Source organism: Branchiostoma floridae, chromosome 16 (genome assembly GCF_000003815.2).
Source record: "Branchiostoma floridae strain S238N-H82 chromosome 16, Bfl_VNyyK, whole genome shotgun sequence".
NCBI classification, from domain to species: Eukaryota; Metazoa; Chordata; class Leptocardii; order Amphioxiformes; family Branchiostomatidae; genus Branchiostoma; species Branchiostoma floridae.
In genome coordinates this window covers 15094743-15120539 of record NC_049994.1, presented here as the reverse complement: position 1 = coordinate 15120539, position 25797 = coordinate 15094743, and the positions used below count along the sequence as shown (strand labels likewise).

Here is a 25797-nt window from a genome sequence, read left to right as displayed (position 1 = left end):
CGATATCGCTGTACGTATACGACATCGTCTCGGAATAAAGAAAATCGCTATACTCCATTATACGCACCAAATTTCACTTTGCTAAAGCCCCGGTCACAAAGCGCGTACGATTCCTCGCGATTCCTTCCGATGCGCGGTATGAGCGCAGTGCGTCGTAAGTCGGGGGAGAATCGGAAGCAATGGTTTAAATATATAAAGGTGGGGTCACACCTGCGTATATTTTTAAGCCGCATGAGTTCCGTTTTGACATTTTTCGACATTTTGACTAATTTCTTCAATACGTGGCCGCACGCACAAGTCGCACCTCAAACGCATCTGAATCGTTTTTAGAAAGTTTCACGTGCGCAGGCAAACAAAAATATACGCCCAGTTCGGCTGATAGTTTTGGACATGCACAAAACTATCATTCGTACGCAGTTTGGTGGCCAAAACGTTATGGATGCGCAATACAGTGGTCCCACGTCGGTCGATTGCGCTATGAAGACGCTACATGTTTGCGCTTTATACGCGGATATCGCGGTATTGCGAGTACATAGCGTACTTACGGCGCAGACACAACGCACCATGAGCGACCGTATAACGAATGCACACATAGATCACGATTTAGTACCGTGCGTTCTGCGATCGGTTTGCGCATACTACGCGTACTGATAGCGTGATCGACGCACAATCCAGATTTGGAATAAATACGAAGGTGCATCTGAGTCCAGACAAAAAAATCATCTCAAGATGGCAGATCCAGGCCAGGACCGACGAATTTGTACCGGGGGCATGCAGAGATGGTCACAACTTGCAGGACACCATGAATGTAACTGGTCCCAACAGAGCCTCCAGGGAAGGGATCCGGAAGATGTAAAGGAACCTGCTTAAGCACTGGGTCAATTTGTGTAACACATGTACACGTGTCATTTTGTGTAACAGATATTTGACTTTATTTGCTGATAATAGTACTTTTTTGTGTGTAGAACCACATGATGTAAAGGTGCAATATAGAGCCATATTACAACTTTGAAAGAGGGCGTAAGGTTTCATAATTGTTTAATTTACGTGTTTGATAAAGATCTTGAATACGTTTTGTGGTGTGTATGAGTGTGATTCTTATAGTACAGTCTGTAGTTGAAGTACTAAGATGATACAGTGAAAACAAACACAATCTTAACAGTGCATATATCTTTTAAGGTAAATGATGGCCCACATTACTGTAAAAGTTGTGTCACTGCTTCACTGCTTCGCAAATGAATAAAAAACGCTTCACTGTCTACTTATCAATGTTCTACTTGCACTACCTGTAAACAAACGTATACATAGTACAAAGTGTTCCTCTAACAAAAATACTCTATTGGCAATGCTCGCAAACAAAAGTATATGTAACAGAAAGTGTTTCTCTGACACACCTGACATGCGTTTGGAATGCAGTTAGCACCAGGTGCGTCAGGCATGCGGTCTGTAGACGTTGTGTGCGTCCGGAATACGCCCAACATACGTACCCTATACGCATCTATTCGCAATACCGAAAATTCTGTTGCGCATTTCAGATGCAATCATACGCACCTCATGCGAAATGGAAACGCTGAAGTCGTAATTCAAACGCCAGATGGGCTCGACGCACAATTTGATTTATTCCAGAAAAATTCCAAATGTTGGGCGTTCGACCGCGTATTGACATAATTTCATGCGGAAATCATGCGCACTTGAAAATATACGCAGGTGTGACCCCACCTTAAAGCCGTGGTCACAAAGCGCGTCGTGCATCGTACGATGAGGTCATAAGAGCGTACCTGCGTCAATCACAGTAAATCGGGGAGCGTCCTATGACGAAAAATAGAGCTGAAATGGATTTTGAACATGTTCAAAATTTCGCTATCGTCGTAAGATTTTATTTGCCCCCATAGCAGACTTTATTACGGCAATTTTTGTCTACTGATGAGGTTATAGATTTATGAATTTTTGGCATGTTGTGATGGTTTCAGTTTTCCCTGATATTGTCGATATTGACGAAAAGGGGAAATATATCAGTCGCAACTGCCACAGTCGCAACCAGAGAATAGCGCGCCCCGCACAGGTGATGCAGGCAATTGTTTGATCGCTTCGTGCACGTGAGTTTATAATTAGATCAAATCTCAGCTCTCGTCGGCCTTGGGTCAGTTTGCCATAATCGTAATAACCATGGGGACAACTCGAACATAAAGGCAGGCCCTATGAGTCGGAAATATATATGATATAATGATTTTTGTATGATGGCATCATTTTGTTGATAGCATATCATGATACGATCTTCGAAAGAGCCTGACACGTAGAGCCGACAAGCAGGCCGAGATAACCATACCAGTACTCACGCTTGATTTGAACTTTTGCTTGTAATACTCTTGTTGTCATGGTCTTTTTAAATTTATTTTTACAGTTAAAGATATCATAGGAAGGTATTCAACAGCGGAATATGTCATCGCAAGAAATCGTACGCGCTTTGTGCCCGGGGCTTAAGATATCGTTGTAAGGCGTACCTTAAATTATCGTCATCAGGTATACGATATCGCAATTCAGACGATTTTTAACACGGTATCGTATGGCATCATTTCCGTGTCAAAATTTCGTATGAAAAAGGTACCTTGAATAATAGAAACAAAACGTAAATGCATCTACGATGCTTCAATATTATTATACCTCGAAAAAAAAAACGGAAGGACAAAAGTTGGCCTAATGGACGATTGCTAACGTCATCTTTACAATTTTCGTGTCAAAATATCGCATTAAGATGCGTACCATAAACAAGCCTACAAACGTGCACAGTATTGCAATAGGGATACACAAACTGCCTAAAATATAAGTTTCTTGACTAAGTTACCAAATTTCACAACCCCTTGACATATGTCAGGGTACAAATAAATCATTATCTGTGGAGAACGATGAACAAAGAATGAACTAAACTGAGAACAAAAGCAAAATTAAAAGGAGTCAGCAGCAAAGGGTCTCTAGCCATGGTTGTCTATTGCGTGTTCATATATGACTAATCGTTACTTACTGCATTTTTCACTGATAGCTCCTAAGAAGTGGCGTGATGACCTGCGTTGCGGGCAGGGCTACCCTGCTGCAGACGGTAACCCTGCTGAATGCGACCCTGACAGGTTTTACCCATGCTGCTCCCCGGGAAACTGGTGCGGCAACACTGCGGCCCACTGTTACTGTTCGGACTGTGTCGACTACAGAAACAAAGGTACATCACTGGAACATACAAAAGATCGCTTTGTTATCAGAAAAGATGAAGACATTGAATGTACATGCCAGAACGATATCTACCGTATGAAAAAAATCGTCTGAATTGCGATATCGTATACCTGATAATGATGATTCAAGGTACGCCTTACAACGATATCTTTGCAAAGTGAATTTTGCTGCGTACAATGGAGTATGGCAATATTTTTATTCCGAGACGATGTCATATACGTACAGCGATATCTTTTTAACCGGAAAATACGTATATCGTTGACCTATTTTTGCTATTTTAAGGTACGTTTTAGATACGATATTTTGATACGGAAATTATGCCTTATACACCTTGCGCAACCATGCGTTGAGACGTTAGGGCATGGTCACATAGGTCGTGCGATCGTCGTACGATGGCTATGTTCGGGCATTTTGCAGGACAAAAATGTTCCTCTCCTTCAAACTTCAACTGTCATGGTACACAAAATGCTCTCTTGGATGTCGGTGGTTGGTTCTGTCACGGCCTGCTTGAAAATTCTATGGCATTAAAATCGTACAACGATCGCATGACCTATAGCCTAGGTGCGCTCCCACCGCACTTGTGTCAAGCTTGCGTCACTGCGGGGTTCGAAAGATACTCAAGGAATTTCAGAAATAAAGAACAAAATTTCTGTTCTTTTGATGTATTTTGTCGTCTTCTAAGTCATACTTTTACGTATTACGCAATATCTAAATTATAAAAGATCGGAGAAAATAACACAACAGTGACGCAGTGAACGAACCCCGCAGTGATGCAAGCTTGACGCAAGTGCGGTGGGAGGGCACCTTATGTGACCGCTTCCTTATACTGACAACATTGATTCCAAAACATTGGTACAGAAACAGCCTACGCCTGTGGTGAGAGTGGCACCTTGCAGCTGTCGTGTGGAGAGGGAAAGACGCTCCTCATCTTGGGCGCCAACTACGGCCGTACGTCGACCAACCACGACTGCCGATGTTCCACCTGTCGCACCAACTGCCGGGCAGCCAGCAGCCTGTCCGTGGTGCAGAGCGCCTGCCAGGGCGAACAGCAGTGCGCCGTGCGGGCCACTGCCTCCGTTTTCGGCGACCCCTGCAGGGGTGTGCAGAAGTACTTGGAAGCGTCATACCGCTGTATCACAGGTGGGCACACGCATGAACCCTGAACAAATTTCCGAAGATGTGGCAAAAGTACTTACGATTGGCTTGAGTTTGTCCACTACTACGTTACCTAAAATGTACTCCCCATCTGTGTTTTCTTGCAGAAAGTAACGTCGCCCAGGGCAAGACAGCAACAGCAAGCACTCATCCTTCACAATGGGGACCGGAAAAGGCTGTGGACGGCCTCAGAGGGACGTTCGTTTCCTGGTACAACCAGTGCCTTCATACCCTCCGGGTGTATCAGCCGTGGTGGAAGGTGGACCTGGGTGGTGAGGGTCACTACACGGTTAACCGTGTCAGCGTTCTAAACAGGGGCGACTGCTGTGGTTAGTTTTTGTTTGTTTGTTTGTTTGTTAGTTTGTTTAACCGTAAAACCACCTTATGGCGCAACACACCGTATCTGTACTAAATGTAACTTAGTTGATCCACCCACACCGGGAAGGGCCCATACTCTTTTCGATAGGAGTGGTTATGGTTGCTTTTACGTGTTTAGGGGAAAGTTTAGCTTACGTCGTCAAACACGTACCTCAATTTAACGTGATATCCAAGGGACGTCCCCAACCGAAGCTAGGTTGAATACCCGAGTGAAGTAAGGATTTTCATCTTAAGTGGCTGTCCCTAGGGCAAAACGCCAGAGTATGTAAGGGAACTGAAATCCAGGACCTCTGGACTTAAAGACAAACATCCTACCGTTACGCCACATTCTTAATAATGATAATAATAATGATAATGATAATAATAATAATAAAACACTAGAAAGCCTTTACGTTTACGTTAAACAGACACAAAGCTAAGGATTGGATGTCCCACATTCATTGACTTCTCAATGGATTGTATTTGTAGGAGAGCGACTGCGAAACTTCCAGGTGCGAGTTGGCCCGAACGAGAACTTCGCCCAGAATGACCAGTGTGGGGGGACTTACACGGCACGTCCAGCCAATGGAGCAACCATTGTGGTGTACTGTGACCAGCCGATGTCCGGCCGTTATGTGTCTATTCAGGTAAATATCATCATCATCGTCGCCACATACTTCCCTTCACTTCACTTCACTTCACTTTATTTATCAGCGTTCGCTGAGGCGGGTCGACATTGTTCTCCACACTTTTCTGTCTACAGCTGTCTGTTGCACCCCCTCCAGGTGCATCACATCTCAGCATGGTCTCGCTCCACAGTTCTCCTTCATGTTATGGCTTGCCCCTCCTTTTTCTTCCTCTGGACACCAGTTCAGTACCACCCTGGGAAGTCTCAGCCTCGGCATTCGTAACCCCTGCTTCGCCTATTGAGTCAGTTATTGTAAATGCATTTAAGTTCGCGGGGATTTAATTTCGCGGTAGCGAAAAAAAAAAGATTTTTCGCGGTGTTTTTAAGTTCGCGGTAACACCGTAGTCTAATACCATAATAGAAAAATGTTCGCGGTGGATTTAAGTACGCGGTGAAGTGGGCACCGCGAAAACCGCGAACATTAATCCACCGCGAACATTTCTGCATTTAGTCCTCACTCTTAGTGGGCAATTGAACTGGTCTCAATCATGATGTTTATAACCCAGTAAAAGAGATGCTGTTACAGATACAATGCATCCCGTAACCTTGGAGTGGCCTTCGGGTCACACCTTGAAATGACCTTCAGGTCTTGTTGCGTGGTGATCATTAAGTGAATAAAAGTACCTAGCCCACACATTCTTGGTCTCTGTATGAGTGTAGAGAGTTAATGTTGGCCGTTGCAGTGACTGTGTCATTACTAATGTGTTGTTGTCATCTAATTCAGGTGATGGGCCGGTCCGACAATCTGCAAATTTGCGAGGTCGAGGTCTTCGCTGAAACAGGTAAGGACATAGGAACTTTCGATGATCCTGACAGCAAAGAGTACAATGATGACGTACAAATTAGTGAGGCATGATTGTAAACGTGCTGAATCGATATATTCAAAATATATTACATGTATTAGCAGACGCTTTTTTGTGTCAACCTGAACTAGACACAGTAGGCGCTTAATGCTAGGCGTCTGGGGTCCGCAAGACGCTTGAATGAGGAATGTGTTTTTTTAGCGATATCGTAATTCAGACGTAAAACGCCATCTTTTGTCCACACGGTATCGTTGAATTCCTCTCTGATTCATACGTTTCAATTGCCCATAGGACATTAGAAGTACGAACGACCACTTGATTGTAGCGCACTTCGTTTTAAAATTGTTTAAATTCACATTGATGGAAATGAAATGATAACATGCACGGTCTTTACATCAAGACCACCAATACAACCTAACTGATGAAAAAACAAGAGTAGAAAATCCAGTCGGCAATGACCGAAATACTTCCTTCCTCACACAGTGAGCAAGTACATTGGCCTGGGTTGCTGGAGGGACACATACACCCGCGCCATTCCAACTCTGGAGGGGACAAATTCACGTCTAGATGGCAGCTACCCTACTCGTCAAAACCCCATAGAGAAGTGTTACCAGGTAGCAATCTCTCGTGGTTTCCCCGTGTTTGCTGTACAGGCAGGCGGTTGGTGTGCTGGGTCTGCTGATGGGCTCAACACCTTCAACAGGTACGGACCTTCCACAGCCTGTGCAGCGGACGGAGAAGGAGGTTCTTATGGAAACGAGGTCTACAAGATTACAGGTCAGAAAGTGAAGTTTCCGTTATCAAAATTATGTAACTGTTTATGCTCATCTCAGGTTATTTTCTGCATGTTCAATGAGGTATCAATTATGAAGTTCCCATTATGGAGCATTTTGTCGTTGATTATGCCGAGTAGGTCTTCATTTGCATAATTTCCCATCTATCTTAATGTTCTTCTCCTTCCCAGTTCATCTGTCACATGTTTGAATAGTACTATCATGGAACGTCCCGGTTCATAAAATTTGCACATTAATTAGGCAGATTAGATTGCGATTTCCATAATAATACCATCTAATGATGTCAAGCATCACGTAAGCTATCTACATACCAACATCTATTCGTCGACCCCTCCTTGAGTTATTCTCTCTCAAATTCTGAAACTCAACCAGGTCCTTTGGTTTAAAAAAAAACGCTTGGGGACCAAACCCCTATTACTTACTCTCTGCCTCAAGAGCCAGCTATCACTCAAAAAAGTACGACCATAGCATGTATAGTACCATTCTCCTGCGCAGAGACATCCAACGGCGCCAGCAAACCGCCTCTTGTCTGTACTCTGCTATCTCAACCGTCACCATCAGTTCCTGTGGGCGTCGCCACAAACCAGCTGTCAGCCAATCAGAGAATAGGCCTTTCAGTTTCCAAAAGGGATATCTATAAGCAGGGCGATCAGGAACTGATGGTGATACTCTTGAGATAGAAGAGTACAGACAATAGGCGGTTTGCTGGCGCTGTTGTATGTCTCTGCATATGAGAATATAATGGTATAGTATACAATCATAACCTTCCAGTGAAGGTGAGTACTGAACTACTAATTTTTCCTATACAGGAAGCGAAAGCCGTGAGTACATCAGCCTGGGTTGCTGGAGGGACGAACTTGATCGCGCCATTCCGACCCTCGAGGGAACAGATGCACGCCTAGATGGCATCTACGCTTACCGTCAAAACCCCATAGAGAAGTGTTACCAGGTAGCACGCTCTCGTGGTTTTACCGTGTTTGCTGTACAGGATGGCGGCTGGTGTGCTGGATCTGCTAGTGGGCTCAATACCTTCAACAAGTACGGCCCTTCCACAGCCTGTGCAGCGGACGGCGAAGGCGGAAGTATGGCAAATCAAGTCTACAAGATTACAGGTCAGACTCCAGTAAATGGTGTACGGGTGGAAGTGAAGATTTCGTTGTTGAAATACTGTATGTCTACGATGCTTCAATTATAGCATGAAAAACGTCGTTTCGGTAGGCGAAATGGGCCTCATGAACGTGAAACTCGTGTTTACACGTTTAAGTAATACTATCTACATGAATATTTATTCATTTAGTTTTACCACTTTTGTGGAAGGGTTGGCATATGAGGGTGACTATCACCTTTTTAAGATGCCAGCCCGGAAACTAGATTATAAGGTTTGATCCACTCACACTGGGAAGGACCCTTACTCTTTTCGATAAGTGCGGCGATTTATTTAACGTGCTCGAAGGGTGGCTCTCCCAAACACGAGACCCCTGTGTAAGTCCTATCCGAGGGACTGCCCTGACCGAAGCTAGGTACTCAATGACATGTACTTGCGGTTCCTCTTCGTTCAAAAACGATAACATTTTTTTTACAATGTTACCAATAAAAACAAGCAACGTGGAAGCATAGCAGAGGCTCTATTGTATTAAAAAATAAAATTATATTCAATCAAAACCGTCGCGTACGTCAAATAAAACCATTTTTCTTCCGCAAAAACATCACGAAAATATGCAAATGTCTATACAAAACAATGCAACAAGCTGCTCCCAACCACGGAACTGACGAATTTCTAAAACGAAAACATTCTTTGAATCGCAAAACTAGCGCCAACAAAATGGCGGAATCGTCTCGTGACGGTCAAAATAATCGGGAAAACATCATGTGAATTACGACAAATTCCTCGAATATAGCTAGTTAGACCAGTCAAATAACATGGGAAAATGTACAAGAAGCACGCCTACCTGAGGATTCGGCAGCCATTTCGACTGGAATGTGTAGTTTCTCGAGATTTTGCGCCACTCAGATCGGGTTTTGATGTGTCTTCGGCTGTTCTAGAAACTTCATTAGGCGGATATGACGTATTTTAACCTTTGAACTGGTCTCTACGCAGGCGTAGAGACCCAAATTCTCCAAAATACTCAGGCATGGGCCCAGGTCTGGGCGAAAGAAGCAAGTCCGCGGGAAAATGACGTCATGGCTCGGAGCGCAATCTGATTGGCTAAGAGCCTGTAAGGAGCCTGTGCCTTTATCTGGGCACATACTGCACTGCTTGTTAGTGAGGAAAGTTGTGGAAAGTGCCTTTCCCATCGTGACACATCAGGGGGTTTGAACCGGAGACCTCCTGGGTTTGGGCCTAACATCTTACAGATTGCGCTACACGATCGTATGGTAATGTGTGACAAAAATAATGATTCAGTATCTACTTCTTCCTCAGGGTAGTGGGATGGAGAACGGAAGCACTGGCCTCTACTCCTCTCCACAACTCAGCATGGAAGCAGTGGCAAATAGACAGAGCGGTCAACAATACAATAGAGAAACAGACTGATTTTTGTGTGTATGTTATGTGTGTGTGCGAAATATTTTAACAACAACTTCAAAGACTATATGAGAAAAAGCAGTTTTACACGATGGTTTGTCATAATACTCGTTTTTTTTCACGTGTTTTGCATACAATTCACACGTCAAGCCTTTCCCGTATATAAATTGATGTGTTGTAGGCAATATTCGTTTGATGTATAATATACGAAGGAAAATGGTTTGCGTTCCTGCTAGATGTGACATTTGTTATGTATGTGGTCACAACATCCACTGACGACTTTGTTCAGATTTGAATTAAAGGAGAGAAAATACTTGTGACTCTTCATTTCAATGTCAGATATTAAGATACTGTTTCAGTACATGTTGGTGTATAGAGCACACTAGCACTGCATTCTGATGTTTTCGAAATAAGTACATACCCTAAATCATATCTTCATATCATCTGATGTGAATATTAAGTGAATATTAATACATCAACCATTCAAATGCTTAAGAAATCAGTCATAAAGCTGTACAAAATATGCATACATATGCAACTCCAACAAAAATATGTAAGTGGTAGAAATCAATCTCAAAGTATATCAGCCATTTGCTTGTTCGTACTGACGAACCTCTACATGACCACCTGGCTGCCTGGTGTTCGTGCAAAGCATATGACGACGTTACTTATCCGTCGTAACTGCATTACGTGTGAACACAATGGCAGCTCTTTCGGCTTGAAGCAACAATATCCATATCAATATCAATAGAAGTCATTTAAATGGACAAAAGTTGTCTCGTAGGAAAGCAACACATTTCTGTTAATAAGGTTCAGTGCCAAGTAACCATTTGTTAAGACATGCCAAACACATCCTAAATTCAATTTCTTGGGACGTATTGTACAATGAAAGGATTTTAGCCTATAATTGAAACGTCCTGGTTTCAAATACTAATGTTATTATGCTCTTTGTAAATGCTACCTTAACATTTACATTAATTTCCACCTTTAAAATGTATAAGGAATGTTACTGACTTGCCTAGAAAAACTTGCTCAGGATGCGCAGTTGCAGGCCGAAGATCTAAAGAACGCTATGGGGACTGGGGCATCTGGAAAGAGCGCCGTCCTAGTGTAATGGGGCTTAAACTGACGATTATGTGACTGACGGTTACTAAAACGTTGACCTAATATCCTGTATACCGTGGATTGGGCTGAATCTCTTCGGTTCAGATGAAGCTTTCCACTGCAGGGGTTTCTTTCGCAGCCGGTAGAAGTATTACGGGGTAGGAGTCAAGCAGTGAAAAGCTTCAGCTGCCCTGAAGAGAGTCGGACCAATCCACGGTAGACTGGATACCAGGTAACCAAAACGGCGTCAAGGTATTAAGTTCACTCTTCGGCTGTGCATGATTAAGAGATTTCTTAACCAGTGATTTACCATGCTGATGAAACCATATACGGATGTACCCCATAGTCACAGAGTTCTAAATTATTTCCGTGGACAAATTCTCTCACAAGAATAATAATATAATTAAATTCTTTATAAAACGGGTCTATCTTTATGACATTCAGTATTTTTTTCAATCTTACTACATTCCATAGTGGAGATTTTGATCAAAAATTCGATTGCAGACGAGTTTTAATGTCAGTTACATTCCCTATTGGAATCAGTTTAGTAGTTTCTTGTTAAACCCTCAAGCACCCGACCTTTTTTGCGACTAAAATGACCGAGTGGGGTCCAAACGGACCCCAAAATGTTTTGTTCATAAAATCTCAGTTCCAATTCCTATCGGTGAACATTGTACATACATTGCTTCATCAATGTAAGAGGAATATTTCGACATGTTAAGGTGTTGCTAATTCCACCTCATTATCATGATTTATGCAAAAGATCAGAAGGACCATCTTTTGCACTAAACCTATTCTGACCAGAGAGGGGAATTTTGAGGCCCTCAGCAAACTTTATGTCCAATAACTCATGAACGGCTAGTGCTAAAGCTACGAAACTTGGTAATATATCGCAAAATATTGTAAGCAAAATTTTTTTGTCAATAAAATAAATTTATCATTATTTGGGGTTGCCATGGCAACGGAATTATGACAGGCATATTTTTGCCAAAATTTGCCAATTTTGATTTAAACAAGGTTTTCTTGGTAAGCAATGCTTGTTCTCTTACAACAATAAAATTCTATGAAATTCAATGCTATTTTCATGATTCAAAATATATAATTTATGCTAATTTCATGACGTCATTAGTCAAAATCTAAGATGGCCGCCCTTATTAGCTAAATGATGTCATAATGTCGTCATATTATATGGTGATGACACAGAAGTTTTTATGGGGATTTAGTTTTACATGTTTATTATCTTCTGAAAGTTTAGTGATGATACGACAAGTAGTTAGGGAGTTAGACTCAAAAGTTTGTTTCAAAAGCTGCACTTTTTTGCTGGGGTCCGTTTGGACCCCAGACGGACTGATCACGGACTTTCTTTATAGCTTCCACAGTATTGTACCAATCTTCATAAAAACTTAGGAGAAGGTATAGAAGATATGGGCTGACAAAGTCACGGAAGGAATTTTTCTTCAGATTAAAAATGTTCAAATGGTACTTCAAAATTTACGCCTGGGGTCCAAATGGACCCCACTCGGGTGTTTGAGGGTTAAACTGTCGAACAAAAGACCACAGCAGTTTTAGAATATTCTCCAATCATTTCCGTTCATATATTTCACACAGTGGGGCTTATAATACGTGAACCAAAGCTTATTGTTATCTATCCGGCGTGGTTGTACGATGCCTGGGAATCACTGCACAGGCGACTGTGCAGGAAAACGCAGGATTTTAACGGTATGCACATAGGTCCCGTCACACATACATTACGAATATTACTTAAAACAAACAAATCGATATATGGGAAATATTCGTATAATGCTTGTGTAAATATATAATATTCTTCCAAGTTACATGCAAAACATACATTGTGATCTGAAAACAAACAAACAAATATGAAATACATACAAACTGTCACGTGAAGTCTCAACTTTGAATCATCAAAGGGAATTAAAATGCGGGCAAACATAAAGTTCTTGTCAAAGTATCACACACACGCACACACACATGCACGCACACACACACACACAAACACACACACACACACACACACACACACACACACATACACACACACAAACCAATCAAATGTCTGTTTTGCCCATTGAATTGCGTTGTTTGCAACCGAGCCCAATAAGCACGTTCACAGCACCGAGTACTCATGCGCGGCGACAGGTATTGTGGGTAATACCTTGAGGATACCTTGAGGATACTTCGTTGTAGTAAGGCTCCCGCCTGTTGACACAACCTCTTCATTCCTGGTATCTCTTATGCTCCCAAACCCTGTCCAGCATTGTTTTGAAAGTGTTCACACTGTTGGCTGTTACAACTTCCTCAGGCAAAGTTCCACAATCGAACTGTCCTTGCAGAGAAAGACTGGCGTCTCACAGTAGACCTGGCTAGTGGTACTTTGATCTTGAAACAGTGACCTCTTGTTTTGTCGAGGTTTGCTAACTCAAAGAAGTTCTCGAGATCAATTCTCTCTTTTTTGGACATGATCTTGTAGAGCTGAATCATGTCGCCCCTTTCCCTTCTGTACTTAAGTGATGGTAGTTTTAACTCCCTGAGTCTGGAACTATACGGCATCCCTTTTAGCGAGGGAACCAGTCTTGTCGCCCTATGCTGGACTCTCTCAATAAGCTTTTGGTCAGAGCTAAAATGCGGACCCCAAACCACATTTGCATATTCCAAGTGTGGTCTGACCATACATTTGTAAAGAATAGGTACTGAACATTCATCTAAATTGGTAAACGCTCTCTTAACTAGCCCTAAAACCTGATTTCCCTTCAGAGCTGCTGCTGCAGTATTTACATGAAACTTGAGCTGGTAATCAACTGCTAAACCTAGGTCTTTCTCAACCTTGGTTTGCTCTAGCTCTTGACCGCCTAGTGTAAACTTGACCCTCTGGTTCCTACTTCCTAGATGCAAAACCTTACACTTGCCAGCGTTAAAAGGTAACTGCCAGATCTCTGACCAGTGCTCCACCGCACATAAGTCTAGCTGTAAAGCCACCTGGTAATATGTCAAAGGTGAAGGCTCGAGACAAACGAAATACGCAAATCGAGACAATGGTCGGGACCAGTACTGTTTACTGGGTCCTACTTCATTTATTACCCACAATGCCTGTTACTGCGCATGCGTAAACGTAACAGTGAACGTGATTATTACCACTGCTCCGACTGAAGCGGTGGAGAGGAGCAGCGGTTGGTGTTGGCGGCCTCCATCCGGCTACCCTGAGGAAGGCATAGAGACTGGATCATTATTTTGTCATACAAATACCAATAAACGATCACCGTATATGTGAGATTGTAAAAACGTTTGAAACCGCATCTGTAAGCAGCGACACCTAGTTGCAGTGCAATGTGACCCAGTCAGAATTGCCCTGAGGAAGCTGCCGTTCTCCGTAGCGACCACTGGTACAGCCTTTTCAAGAAAAGATTGTGCCAGCGGTCGCTACGGAGGTTAGTTCTCAGGTTAGGCAAACTGTCACTGAAACGTCGGCGGAAATAAAGCAAGGGTTGTGAAACTGGAAAAACCTCTGTAATATTCACCAACAAAAGCCATCGAAATGCTTCTCAATGTAAAATGCTGGGGATATGGACCATCAACTCACCTTTACACGCATCGCGAGCTGCGACAATCTGTTCTTGAGTCATGGCGAAGTTGTACAGCTGCAGGCAGGCGATACGCCCCGCGAAGTGCCGAAGGTCTCCGTCTCTCGCCCCCACCCGGACAGCGTGCTGACTTGCAACTTCGGCAACTCCGCCGATGTGTTTTTCACGTGCCACTTCCCCGTTGTTCCAGATGGATCCCTTCCCTGTTTCGTTGTCGTAGCTTGTACCCACGTAGTTCCAAGCGTTCTGTTGCACCACGTTCGCCTGGATGTCAGGTGATAAGTACCCATCTCTGCTTGCCGGCCTACAACAGACAGGGATAATGCCATTCAATTCAATGACGATGATAAGAAATCGAACTGAATTCAGAAAAACAAAACTAACAATACTTTATTGCCATGACGGCAATGGTCTCCGAACAGCGATGAACATAAGAAAAAAAATAACGGAGAGTAGACTGGAAGCTCCTGTCATGAAGTTTTTTTCAAGATCATTCCCAACAATCCTGTGATTAATAATTATGTTCTTGCACAATTTTTGCTTGGGACTGACCGTCCGATCATTAGAAAGTGTCAGCAAGGGATAAGTGTGTTTAATGAAGATGGTTATAAGCATGGAGTGGAATGAGAAGGGATAATTGTAACGGCTCGATTTGTATCTGGTAAGTAAACTTACCGCATCTGCAGGTTTTGTGGAGTATGCTGCCAAAAGTGCAACTGCAGTACCCAGTTCCAGTCGTTCGTATTCCCGCCGTAGCTGAAGATCGGTCCAGCCCGTCCGGTAGGATAGATGTGTGCCAGCATGGTGAAGGAGTAGCGCACATCCAACTTGCCATTGTTGGGAATATCAATATAGGAATCTGCAGTTCCAGAAAACAGGAAAGCTCCGTCGGCGTCGCCATACGGACCTGTGGCTAACTGGGTCCCTGTTGCTGTCCCGTCGTTTCCGTTTCCTGTTATGTCTGATGCTCCATGCTGTGAGTTCAAGGGCCACAAACCTGCAGCTAAAGACGCAGATGCAGGTAGGGTTGTAGTAACTGAAACTGAGATTTGTTTATCTATATTTGTTAACAAGAAAGTACATAATACATGATACGATAAACAATAGATACGGGTGCAGGAGAGAGAAATCTCAACAGAAATTATAATCAAACACTAAAGAGTGACTGCTACTTTTCCAGTAATCAAGATGACAGCCTTGTGGACCAGGTCATTGATCTCATTTGTTTGGGGAAGAAAAGCAGGGAAAAGGGCAAAAACAATTCCATGTTTCCCTCCCATGAATACAAACACGAAATGTAAAATGTCACTGAATAATCCATCCATCCTCCTACGCAGGGACATCCAACAGCCAAACTGCCTGTCTGGATGTACCCTGCTCTTTCAACCGTCACTCTTAGTTCCTGTGGACGCCCCCCCCAAACCAGCTGTCAGCCATTCAGAGAATAGGATTCTTTTCTACACAATTCGTTGAGTGATATGTCAAATTTTTGGTCGCAGAGAGAACGTGGCGAGAGCGCCGTCCTAGTGGAAAGGGAATATAAGTACGTACGTCACAAAATCAGGCCAATATTGGAGGTAACAGACAGTAGCCGGAACGAAGGCTAGGTATAAACTCACTGTGTTGAGAGAACTTTGTTAAACGCTAAGGTGGACCTACTGACAAGAATACGGTCAACAACAACAAGAAATAGTCATGTTTTCAAGTGCCAAAGAACCGGAGAACCGCAAGGGTAGACCTACTGACTTTTCAATCGGGCCGCGTCCTGCTTAGTCATTCCGCACTCATTCGGGCTTAGCCTCATCACCGCAAAGTACAGGAGAACGAAGGCCTTGCTGTAGGTCCAGTTTCCCATGTTGGCCGTTCTTGGGCTAAGAATAAAGAAATACAACGTTGACAGTTAGGCGGCTTTGTTAACGATGATAGCTTACCGAAGGTGTTGTATCTTTTGGAGTGGTTTGGTTTTACCTATACCATATGAATCAGTGAGATTTATGTATTGGATTTTACTACCAAGTTCACATAATGTAACATATAGATTCTATCTCTAACATTCCTAGCAGTCCATAGCGTCCGTAGGAGAGTAACGTTCCCCAATCTGTAAAATGGTTTAAATGTGTACCTGACTTCGGTTGGGAGGTAAAGGCGGTGGAAGGAGAGGGATGGGTTCATGGTACTATGGGTCACTGCCCTTATGACCTCGAAAAGGCTTTGGGACCTTGAACTTTGACCTAACCAATTAAAGATGACTTATTTAAGTTTTAGGACCTACCTTGTCTACGAGGACTTCTCACACCCGACCAACTGTATGACCAACTGAAGGTCTGGTCTTAGTGTAACGCATGAAACAACGTTTAAAGTCTATGCAAAGGCTAAAGTCTATAGCAAACATTACTAATCTGTTTTAACTGCATTACGTGAACACAAGGGCTTTTCGCGTAAGGTTGACTGCAAAAAAGAAAAGAATGGTATCTGGTGTCTCCACATGTGGCACCAGTTCTCCCACTCTCAATAAACAGTCCTTATAAATTTGTTAAGGTGGAAATTATGTAGTCTTCAACAAGAGCAGTATAAAGTCAGACTTTCAACTCAGGGCGTTTGAACTATAGGCTTAAAAACCCTTCCATTATACAACACGTCCACACAAATTGAATTTAGGATGTGTTTACGATGCCTTAACAAATGGTTGCTTGGCATTGAACCTCATTAACAGAAATATGTGACTCTCCTCACAGGCTCCTAATTTCCATTGAATCAACGTCTAATGAGTGCATTGTTGCTTTAAGCTGAAAGCCCTGCCGACATTAACGCCCTTTTGTTCACGTGATGTAATTACAACAGACAAGTAATGAAGTTTTGAATTAAAGTTGTTAGTACATTGTTGCTTTAAACTGGAAGCCTTGCCGACATTAACGCCCCTTTATTCACGTTACATGATTACAACAGATAAGTAATGACGTTTTAAACGTTGTTACATACATTGTACGTTGCAAGAAGACCCGACATTAGATAGTCATGCAGGGGTTCGACAGCACTCCGTCCATATAGAGAAGCCCTAATAGACAAGGTAAGTCATGGAAAGTCATCCTTATATCGACAAGTAAACGTTAAGTTCCCAAAGTATTTTTGAATTCATGAGGGCAGTGGATCATACTGTCATTAATCCATCCTTCTCCTTCCACCGCCTTTCAAATTTTACCTCCCCGGCCGACGTCAGGTACTTGGGTGGAGTGAGGAAAGTTGCATGCCTTACCTAAGGACGCAAGGTCTAGCCAGGAATTTTAGAAACCTATATAATATGCTTTACATTCTGTAAACTTTGTAGTAATAGCCAATAAATTGCGTTGATTCCTGTGATACAGTTAAACTAAACCAGAGTATACGACACCTTTGGCAAGAAAAAAAAGTGAAGGTAGATGTACAGGTAGTCTCTTAGCCTTTTAATGCCCTAGGGACCGGCCTGGGTTGCCATCCACTGGGTCTGGAGCACTGTATTGGGAAGCAGAGCCCAACCCTCTGCTCCCAACGCATTTTACCAGGTACCTATTTTTACACCTGAGTGGAGAGAGGAAAGTTATGTTAAGTGCCTTTCCTAAGGACACAAGATCGGTTGATACGACAGGACTCTAACTTTGGATCTGAGCCGAACACTCTGTCGTTACTCCACATGACCGCAGACTTTTGCAAGTTATCATCCTAATACGCCTAATTGTTAACGTTGTCTTTCTTATTCTTATTCTTATTCTTATTTTTAGCCCAAGAATGGCCAACACGGGAAAATGGACGCACAGCAAGGCCTTCGTTCTCCTGTACTTTGCGGTGATGTGGCCAGGCCCGAATGTGTACGGATTAACTAAGCAGGAAGCGGCCCAGTTGCAAAGTCAGTAGGATCGTCCTTAGCGGTTAACGAAGTGCTTTATATGTGCAATGTTCTACTGCTCGAAAAGGCAACAAGTTCCCAACGCTGTGCCAAAAGGTGAAACCTGACGTGTCCTCACAGTGGGCACGGGTTTCCACGTACTGTCCATCCCCCGTGCTCAATGTTGAAAAGCTGTGCGCACAATAGAACACGCGAAGAGCCCAAGCGTCCCCACTGTTGTACACTTCCCGTGTCGTGAAGGGATTATCGTTTGCAAAGCGGAAATCTGCCTTTTCGTGCAGTGTTCTTTCGTCAGACTGCCAAACAATGGACCTCTCTAGCTCTCGATGATAACTGTTTTCCTCCTATACACAATCTTCAGGCCGTCAAAAACAGTGTTCACCGCTATGTTTATCTCCTAGCAAAATAATTTCCATCATGAACTTAAACTTCGCTTAAATGACCTTGGATTGAACAAATCCGTTTAATAATGTCTTTTTTTTATACTACATCCACTAGGTCTGATGTTAGAGGTTAAGGCTAAGATTGACGGGGCGATGGAGCAGGTAGCCCACACCCGGGAACACTCCTTGTCACAGAGATTCGTCTTCGGCCCGCCGCATGGTAAGATTCCTGAATACCCCTTTCCACTAGACGGCGATCACGCTGCGCTCTCTCTGAGACCTAAACATAATATGTGTAACCTTCGCTTTCACACTGTTGGGTATATCATACTAAACGTGAAAGTGTGATTAAGAAGACAACAAAACACACAAAGTGTTTATTAAAACCTTCGTTTCTTTTCTATACAATTCGTAGAGCGGTCTGTCAAATTCTATGTCACAAAGAGGGCGCGGCGAGAGCGCCGTCCTAGTGGAAGTTTCTAGCTATTTCTATCAGGGCCATGGCCCTTTTTATGTTAACCTTCAAGGAAGGGAAACGTTTTTTTTTTTGCTCCTTTTTTTCTCGATACAAATAAGGTCAATGGTCTAGACCTGACGGCGGTCACCATGGTTACTGGTAATGAAGCAGGCACCCTGTGGTGTTTAATCACATTATGTAGCAAGTTTGGTAGGAAAGAGCAAGGGCGACTGGCCATCCTATACATGTATATGAATGTGTTTAAGTAAAGTCTAGTAAGAATAAACAGGTTAGTTTGTTGGGCTACTGTTAGACCATGTAAAGGTAAACATGACTTGTTTTGTAGTTAAAATACATTTTTTGTCGATTTATTGAAGGTCTGCTTTGTAACCTCCTTGCTAGGGGCAAGCATTCTTCCTGTAGTGTCTACATACAGCTGACATAAAACATGAAATCATTAACAAAATAGCTGCCCATGGATGTAAACACACTACTTTAAGGAATGGGGGTGTTGGCGTCTCTGTCGGCAAATATATTCCAATCCAGAGCCGGCGAGTCAACCGGATTACAATCTCTACCCTGACATATTCATGGTATCGCATAACGGTTTCTGTTGAGTTCGGGCGCGGTCACATAGGTCGTGCGATCGTCGTACGGTGGCTAACTTTGGGCATTTTGCATGTCAAAAATGTATGTCTCCTACAAATGTAACTGTCTTGGTAGACCAATGCTGTCTTGGAGCCATGTCGGCGGTTTGTTCGGTCGTCACGGCCTGCGGGGAAATCATACGGCATAAAATAGTACGACGATCGCACGACCTGTAGGTGCGCTCCCATGTGTCAAGCTTGCGTCACTACGGGGTTCGAAAGATGCTCAACGAATTTCAGAGATAAAGAACGAAATTTCTTTTCTTTTGATATATCTTGTCGACTTCTAAGTCATAAGTTTACCTATTACGCAATATCTAAACTATAAAAAGTCGGAGAAAATAACACAGCAGTGACGCACTGAACGAACCCCGCAGTGACGCAAGCTTGACACATGTGCGGTGGGAGCGTACCTTATGTGACCGCGCCCTTATACTGACAACATTGATCTCAAACATTGATACAGCAACAGCCTATGCATGTGGTGAGAGTGGCACCTTGCAGCTGTCGTGCGCGGAGGGAAAGACGCTCCTGATCTTGGACGCCAACTACGGCCGGACGTCGACCGACCACGTCTGCCGATGTTCCACCTGTCGTACCGACTGCCGGGCAGCCAGCAGTCTGTCAGTGGTGCGGACAGCCTGCCAGGGCGAACAGCAGTGCTCCGTGCGGGCCCGTTACACCGTTTTCGGCGTAGACCCCTGCTGGGGTGTACAGAAGTACTTGGAAGCGTCATACCGCTGTATCATAGGTGGGTATACAAGAACTTTGAGCTTTCGCTCAACGATATGTTTTTATACCATGTAATGATATATGTTGATAGATTTATTAGGACCCGATCGTGATGTAATCTATATGTGTGTGTGTGTGTGGACAACACATTTTGTATGTTTCCATCGTTATGCAATGTAGTGGTGGACAACCTCAAGTCAACCGTACACACTTATGCCATATCTTCAGAAGAGACGCTGGATTCACCAGGTTCTCGTTCATAGACCCAGAGGAGATCCTGTACACCATCCCAACAAATTTCTGAGGATGTGGCAAAATACTTACGATTGACTTGAGTTTGTCCACTAATACTTTACCCCAATCTAATCTCCAGGCAAATTTACCAGTGGAATAGGATTCAAAGCTGGCTAAGGAGTATAGCTGGCCAAAGACGGGTCCTCAGCTACTGCGTACCCAAATACACTCCTAGGCCTGCTTCACTCCTCTGACAGCTTTCGATACTATCTTATTCTACCATAGGATCTGCTTGGATATATATTATTCTCCATCGGTGTTTCCTTACAGAAAGTAACGTCGCCCAGGGTAAGACAGCAACAGCAAGCTCTCATCCATCACATTGGGGACCCGGAAAGGCCGTGGACGGCTCCAGAGGGACAAGCGTTTCCTGGTACAACCAGTGCCTCCACACGAATCGGGTGTATGAGCCGTGGTGGAAGGTGGACCTGGGTGGTGCGGACTCCTACACCGTTAATCGGGTCAGCGTTCTGAACAGGGGCGACTGCTGTGGTTAGTTTAATTTTGTTTGTTTGTTTGTTTGTTTGTTTACCCTGTAAGGCACCATATGGCGCAGCACACGAGGTTTGTATTTAAGTTAACCGTTAATTTTTGTAATTGTACCGGTGCAATGGCCGAGTGGGTAGTGTGTTCGCCTTGCATACGGTAGGTCGTGAGTTCGATCCCCGGCCGAGTCATACCAAAGACTCTAAAAATGGTACATGCTGCTTTCTCTGCTCAGCACTCAGCACTAATGAGGAAGAGTATGGAAGTTAAACACACATCACTACCAGCGGACCAGCCCCCTGCTGTAGTGACTTGCACAAATGTGTGGCCCAAGGGCTTCGAAGTGGATTTGGGCGCCACCCTACGCATCTTAGACGTATTGGCAAACTTTAACTTTTTTTAATTGATTGATCCACCCACACCAGGAAGGACCCATACTCTTTGCATAGGTGTGGTTATGGGTTCTTTTAGGTGTTTAGTTGAATGTACCCGGTTCTTCAGAGTCAACAAACAGTCGCCTCAATTTAACGTAAAATCCAAGGGACGTCCCCAACCGAAGCTAGATACTCATTTTAACCTGAGTGAAGTAAGGATTTGAAGAGCCTTTCCCCAGGGCACAATGTCAGAGTATATAAGGAAACCGAAATACAGGACTTAAAGACAAACACCCTACCGTTACGCTACGCGAAGGCAGATCCTTAACCCTATCTAGATTAGGTATTCATAATTCATGCTCATTTGATGACGTAATGTGTCAAAATCCAATTTGGCGGACCATGTCATTAGCCATGGCTAAATCTAAAATATGTAAACTATCATCACCTAATATTACATATTAATTCATAGTTACGGTATTAACCTGCTGTTCAAGAATATCTCCTCAGTGTCACTGACGAAAGAGAGTGGAAGCTAGCTGTAACGTCTGGTAGTTTCCAAAAGCAAATCCAATTGAGTGACTGTTTTTGACATATCTATTACCTGGATGTCCACATTAAAGGACTTCTCAATGGATTGCATTTGTAGGAGAGCGACTGCGAAACTTCCAGGTGCGAGTTGGCCCGGACGAGAACTTGGCCCAGAATGACCAGTGTGGGGAGACTTACACGGCACGTCCAGCCAATGGAGCGACCATCGTGGTGTACTGCGACCAGCCGATGTCCGGTCGCTATGTATCTATTCAGGTAATCATCATCATTATCATGAAGGAGGTCTCAGCCTCGGCATTCGTAACCCCTGCTTTGGCTATGGGGTCAGTTAGTCCTCACTCTTAGAGAGCAATTGAGCTGGTCTCAACCATAATGCTTCCGACTTAGCGCAAACAGATGCTGTTACAGTTACAATGTAACACGTAATCTTTGAGTGGCCTTTAGGTCACACCTTGAAATGACCTTCAGGTATTGTTGCGTGGTGACCATTAGGTAAAAAAAAAATACCAAGCCAACACATTCTTGGTCTCTGTATGAGTTTGGAGAGTTCAAGGTTGACCGGTGCGGTTTCCGACTGTGTCTTTACTAATCTGTTGTTTCCATCTGATTCAGGTGATGGGCCGGTCCGAAAATCTGCAGATTTGTGAGGTCGAGGTCTTCGCCGAAACAGGTAAGGAAATAGGGACATTCGACGATCCTAACAGAAGAGAATGACATGATATGGTGGGATTTAGTGAGACATGATTGTAAACGTGCTGAATCGGTACACGAAATATATTACATCTATTAGCAGCCGCTCTTTTGTGTCAACCTGAACTAGACACAGTAGACGCTTAATGCTGGGTGTCTGGGGACCGCAAGACGCTTGAATGATGAATGTGTTTTTATCTCTGAATTAATCTCTGATTCATACGTTTCGAGTATCCTATAGGACGTACTCCCCCCTGTAAGAAATTACAACGACCACTTGATTGTAGCGCACTTGTAACTTGATGAAAACGAGATGAAATTAGACCACCAATACAACGTACATGATGAAAGAAAAAGAGTAGAAAATCCATTCGACAATGACCGAAATACTTCCTTCCTCACACAGTGAGCAAGTACATAAGCCTGGGTTGCTGGAGGGACTCATATACCCGCGCCCTTCCGACTCTGGAGGGATCAGATGCACGTCTGGATGGCAGCTACGGTTCCCGTCAAAACCCCATAGAGAAGTGTTACCAGGCAGCGAGTTCTCGTGGTTTCACCGTGTTTGCTGTCCAGAATGGTGGACAGTGTTTCGGGTCTGCTGATGGGCTCAACACCTTCAACAGGCACGGATCTTCCACAGCCTGTGCGGCGAACGGCAAAGGCGGGCCTTGGGGAAACAATGTCTACAAGATTACAGGTCAGACTCTAGTGAATGGTGTACTGGAAGTGACGTTTCCGTTGTAAAAATAATGCAAATGTGTCCATTTTCTCACATGAGGTGAGTTACTATTTATGCTCACCTCAGTTTATTTTCTGCATGTTCAATTAGGTATAATTATGCTCACCTCAGTTTATTTTCTGCATGTTCAATTAGGTATAAATTACCATTTACCATTATGGAATGACAGCATTGTGTCATTGATTTTGCAAGGTAGGACTCCATTTGCATATTTTCCATCTATATTAATGTTCTTCTCCTTCTCAGTTACATATGTCACATGTTTGAATAGTCATATCATGGAACTGGACGGGTTCATAAAATCTGCTCATTAATTTTGCAGATTAGATTAAGATTTGCATAATACCATCTAATAAGCATCACGGAATCTACATACCAAAATTTATGACCGTCCGTCCACCTGTTCTTGAGTTATTCTCACAAAAATTCTGAAACTAAAACGGCTCCTGCGTTGAAAAAACCCACTGGGGAACAAACCCCTATTACTTACTCTCTGACCCAAGAGCTATATCTATCTAAGAAAGTACGACCATAGCTTGTAGAAAACATAACCATAACCTTCTGGTGAAGAGAATTACCGATTCAGAAATACTCCTTTCCTCACACAGGAGGCGAAAGCCGTGAGTACATCAGCCTGGGATGCTGGAGGGACACACGTTCCCGCGTCATTCCTACACTCGAGGGGTCAGATGCACGCCTAGATGGCAGCGCCGGTTCCCGTCAAAACCCCATAGAGAAGTGTTACCAGGTAGCACTCTCTCGTGGTTTCCCCATGTTTGCTTTGCAGTATCGTGGCGAGTGTTATGGGTCTGCTAACGGGCTCAACACCTTCAACAGGTACGGGTCTTCCACGGCCTGTACGGCAGACGGCGAGGGCGGGGCTTGGGCAAACGAGGTCTACAGGATTACAGGTCAGACTCTAGTAAATGGTGTACGGGTGCAAATGAAGTTTCTGTTGTCAAAGTAAATAATGAGTTTCTACGATGCTTGAAAAACGTCGTTTTGGTAGGCAAAAGGGGTATTACAGTATTTACATGTTTAAGTATCTATATTTATGTTTATTCAACTTTACCAGATTTGTGGAAGGGTTGACATATAAGGGTGACTATCACCTTTTTAAGAAGTCAGCCCGGAAACCAGACTGTAAGGTTTGATCCACTCACACCGGAAAGGAACTCTTTCGATAAGTGCGGTGGGTTCTTTAACGTGCTTGAGGTGTGGCTCTCCTCAAACACGGGACCTCCTATCCATGGGACGGCCCTAACCGAAGCTAGGTACTCATTTACACCTGAGTGTAGTGAGGAAAGCCATGTAAGGTGCATTTCTCAAGGCATAACATCTGGGCACTTCAGCGGTGTTGAACTGGAGACCTGTGGGGTTTGGGCCTAACACCTTACCGATAGCGCCAGACGATCGTATAAAGTGGTCGTTTGTTGGTATAGTGTGACAAAGATAATGATTCAGCATTTGCTCCCTCCCTCCCTCAGGGTAACGGAATAGAGACCCGCAGCACTGACGGCTACCCATCTCCACAATGTAGCATGGAATTCGAAGCAGTGGCAAAGGGACAGAGCTGTCAACAATACAATGGAGAGAACAGACATTTGATCTTTGTGTGTATGTGTGTGTGTGTGCGTGATATTTTGACGAGAGCTTCAATTTATGTTATGTATTATGTACGGAGGAAAGAGGTTTGCGTTCCTGCTAGATGTGAAATTTATTATGTATTTGGTCACAATATTCACTGACGACTTTAGTCAGACTTTCCCATATACCAATTGATGTGTTTAAGCCATATTCGTTTTATGTATTATGGACGGAGGAAAGAGGTTTGCTTTCTCTGCTTGATGTGAAATTTGTTATGTATTTGGTCACAATATCCACTGACGACTTATGTCAGACTTTCCAATACACAACTTGATGTGTTTTAAGCCATATTCGTTTTATTTATTATGTACGAAGGAAAGTGGTTTGCGTTCCTGCAAGATGTGAAATTTGCTTTGTACGTGGACACAATGTCCACTGACGACTTTAGTCAGACTTTCCCATATACAAATGTACCAATTGATATGTTTTAAGCCATTTTCGTGTTATGTATCATGTACGAAGGAAAATTGTTGGCTTTCTCTGCTTGATGTGAAAGTTGTTATGTATGTGGGTACAATATTTTTTGGCATTGCTCAAATTTGACTCAAAGGAGAGAAAATACTCTTCATTTCAATGTCACATACTAATATACTGTTTCAGTGCATGTTGGTGTATAGAGCACACTGCAATCTGATATTTTTTAAACAAGTACATCCCCTGAATCATATTT

The 25797-nt window shown here is 43.4% G+C and overlaps 2 protein-coding genes across 2 annotated transcripts in view; both read left to right on the top strand.

Moving 5' to 3' along the window:
• LOC118432827 overlaps window positions 1-9857 on the top strand; it is a 36836-nt gene extending 26979 nt beyond the window's left edge. Inside the window, exons 7-14 of the mRNA XM_035844447.1 lie at window positions 3038-3211; window positions 4081-4362; window positions 4485-4706; window positions 5224-5381; window positions 6147-6204; window positions 6709-7002; window positions 7829-8131; window positions 9442-9857. Coding sequence (XP_035700340.1) covers window positions 3038-3211; window positions 4081-4362; window positions 4485-4706; window positions 5224-5381; window positions 6147-6204; window positions 6709-7002; window positions 7829-8131; window positions 9442-9446 — 1496 coding nt within the window. The 3' untranslated portion in view covers window positions 9447-9857. The remainder of the gene's footprint in view (window positions 1-3037; window positions 3212-4080; window positions 4363-4484; window positions 4707-5223; window positions 5382-6146; window positions 6205-6708; window positions 7003-7828; window positions 8132-9441) is intronic.
• An 8148-nt stretch (window positions 9858-18005) lies between these two features.
• On the top strand, window positions 18006-24972 carry LOC118432826. Its single transcript, XM_035844446.1, has 9 exons — window positions 18006-18123; window positions 18622-18726; window positions 20077-20361; window positions 20907-21128; window positions 22146-22303; window positions 22661-22718; window positions 23145-23438; window positions 24089-24391; window positions 24968-24972. Exons 1-9 carry the CDS (start codon window positions 18006-18008, stop codon window positions 24970-24972), a joined length of 1548 nt encoding a protein of 515 aa, XP_035700339.1.
• The last annotated feature ends 825 nt before the right edge of the window (window positions 24973-25797 follow it).

What these genes read in the sequence shown, in the direction of transcription:
- LOC118432826 (XM_035844446.1), top strand. Translation starts at nt 18,006, where the DNA reads ATGGCCAACACGGGAAAATGGACGCACAGCAAGGCCTTCGTTCTCCTG. An exon ending in CGTCTTCGGCCCGCCGCATG is followed by an intron (nt 18,727 to 20,076) that starts GTAAGATTCCTG and finishes ACATTGATACAG; the next exon opens with CAACAGCCTATGCATGTGGT. An exon ending in CGAGGTCTTCGCCGAAACAG is followed by an intron (nt 22,719 to 23,144) that starts GTAAGGAAATAG and finishes TTCCTCACACAG; the next exon opens with TGAGCAAGTACATAAGCCTG.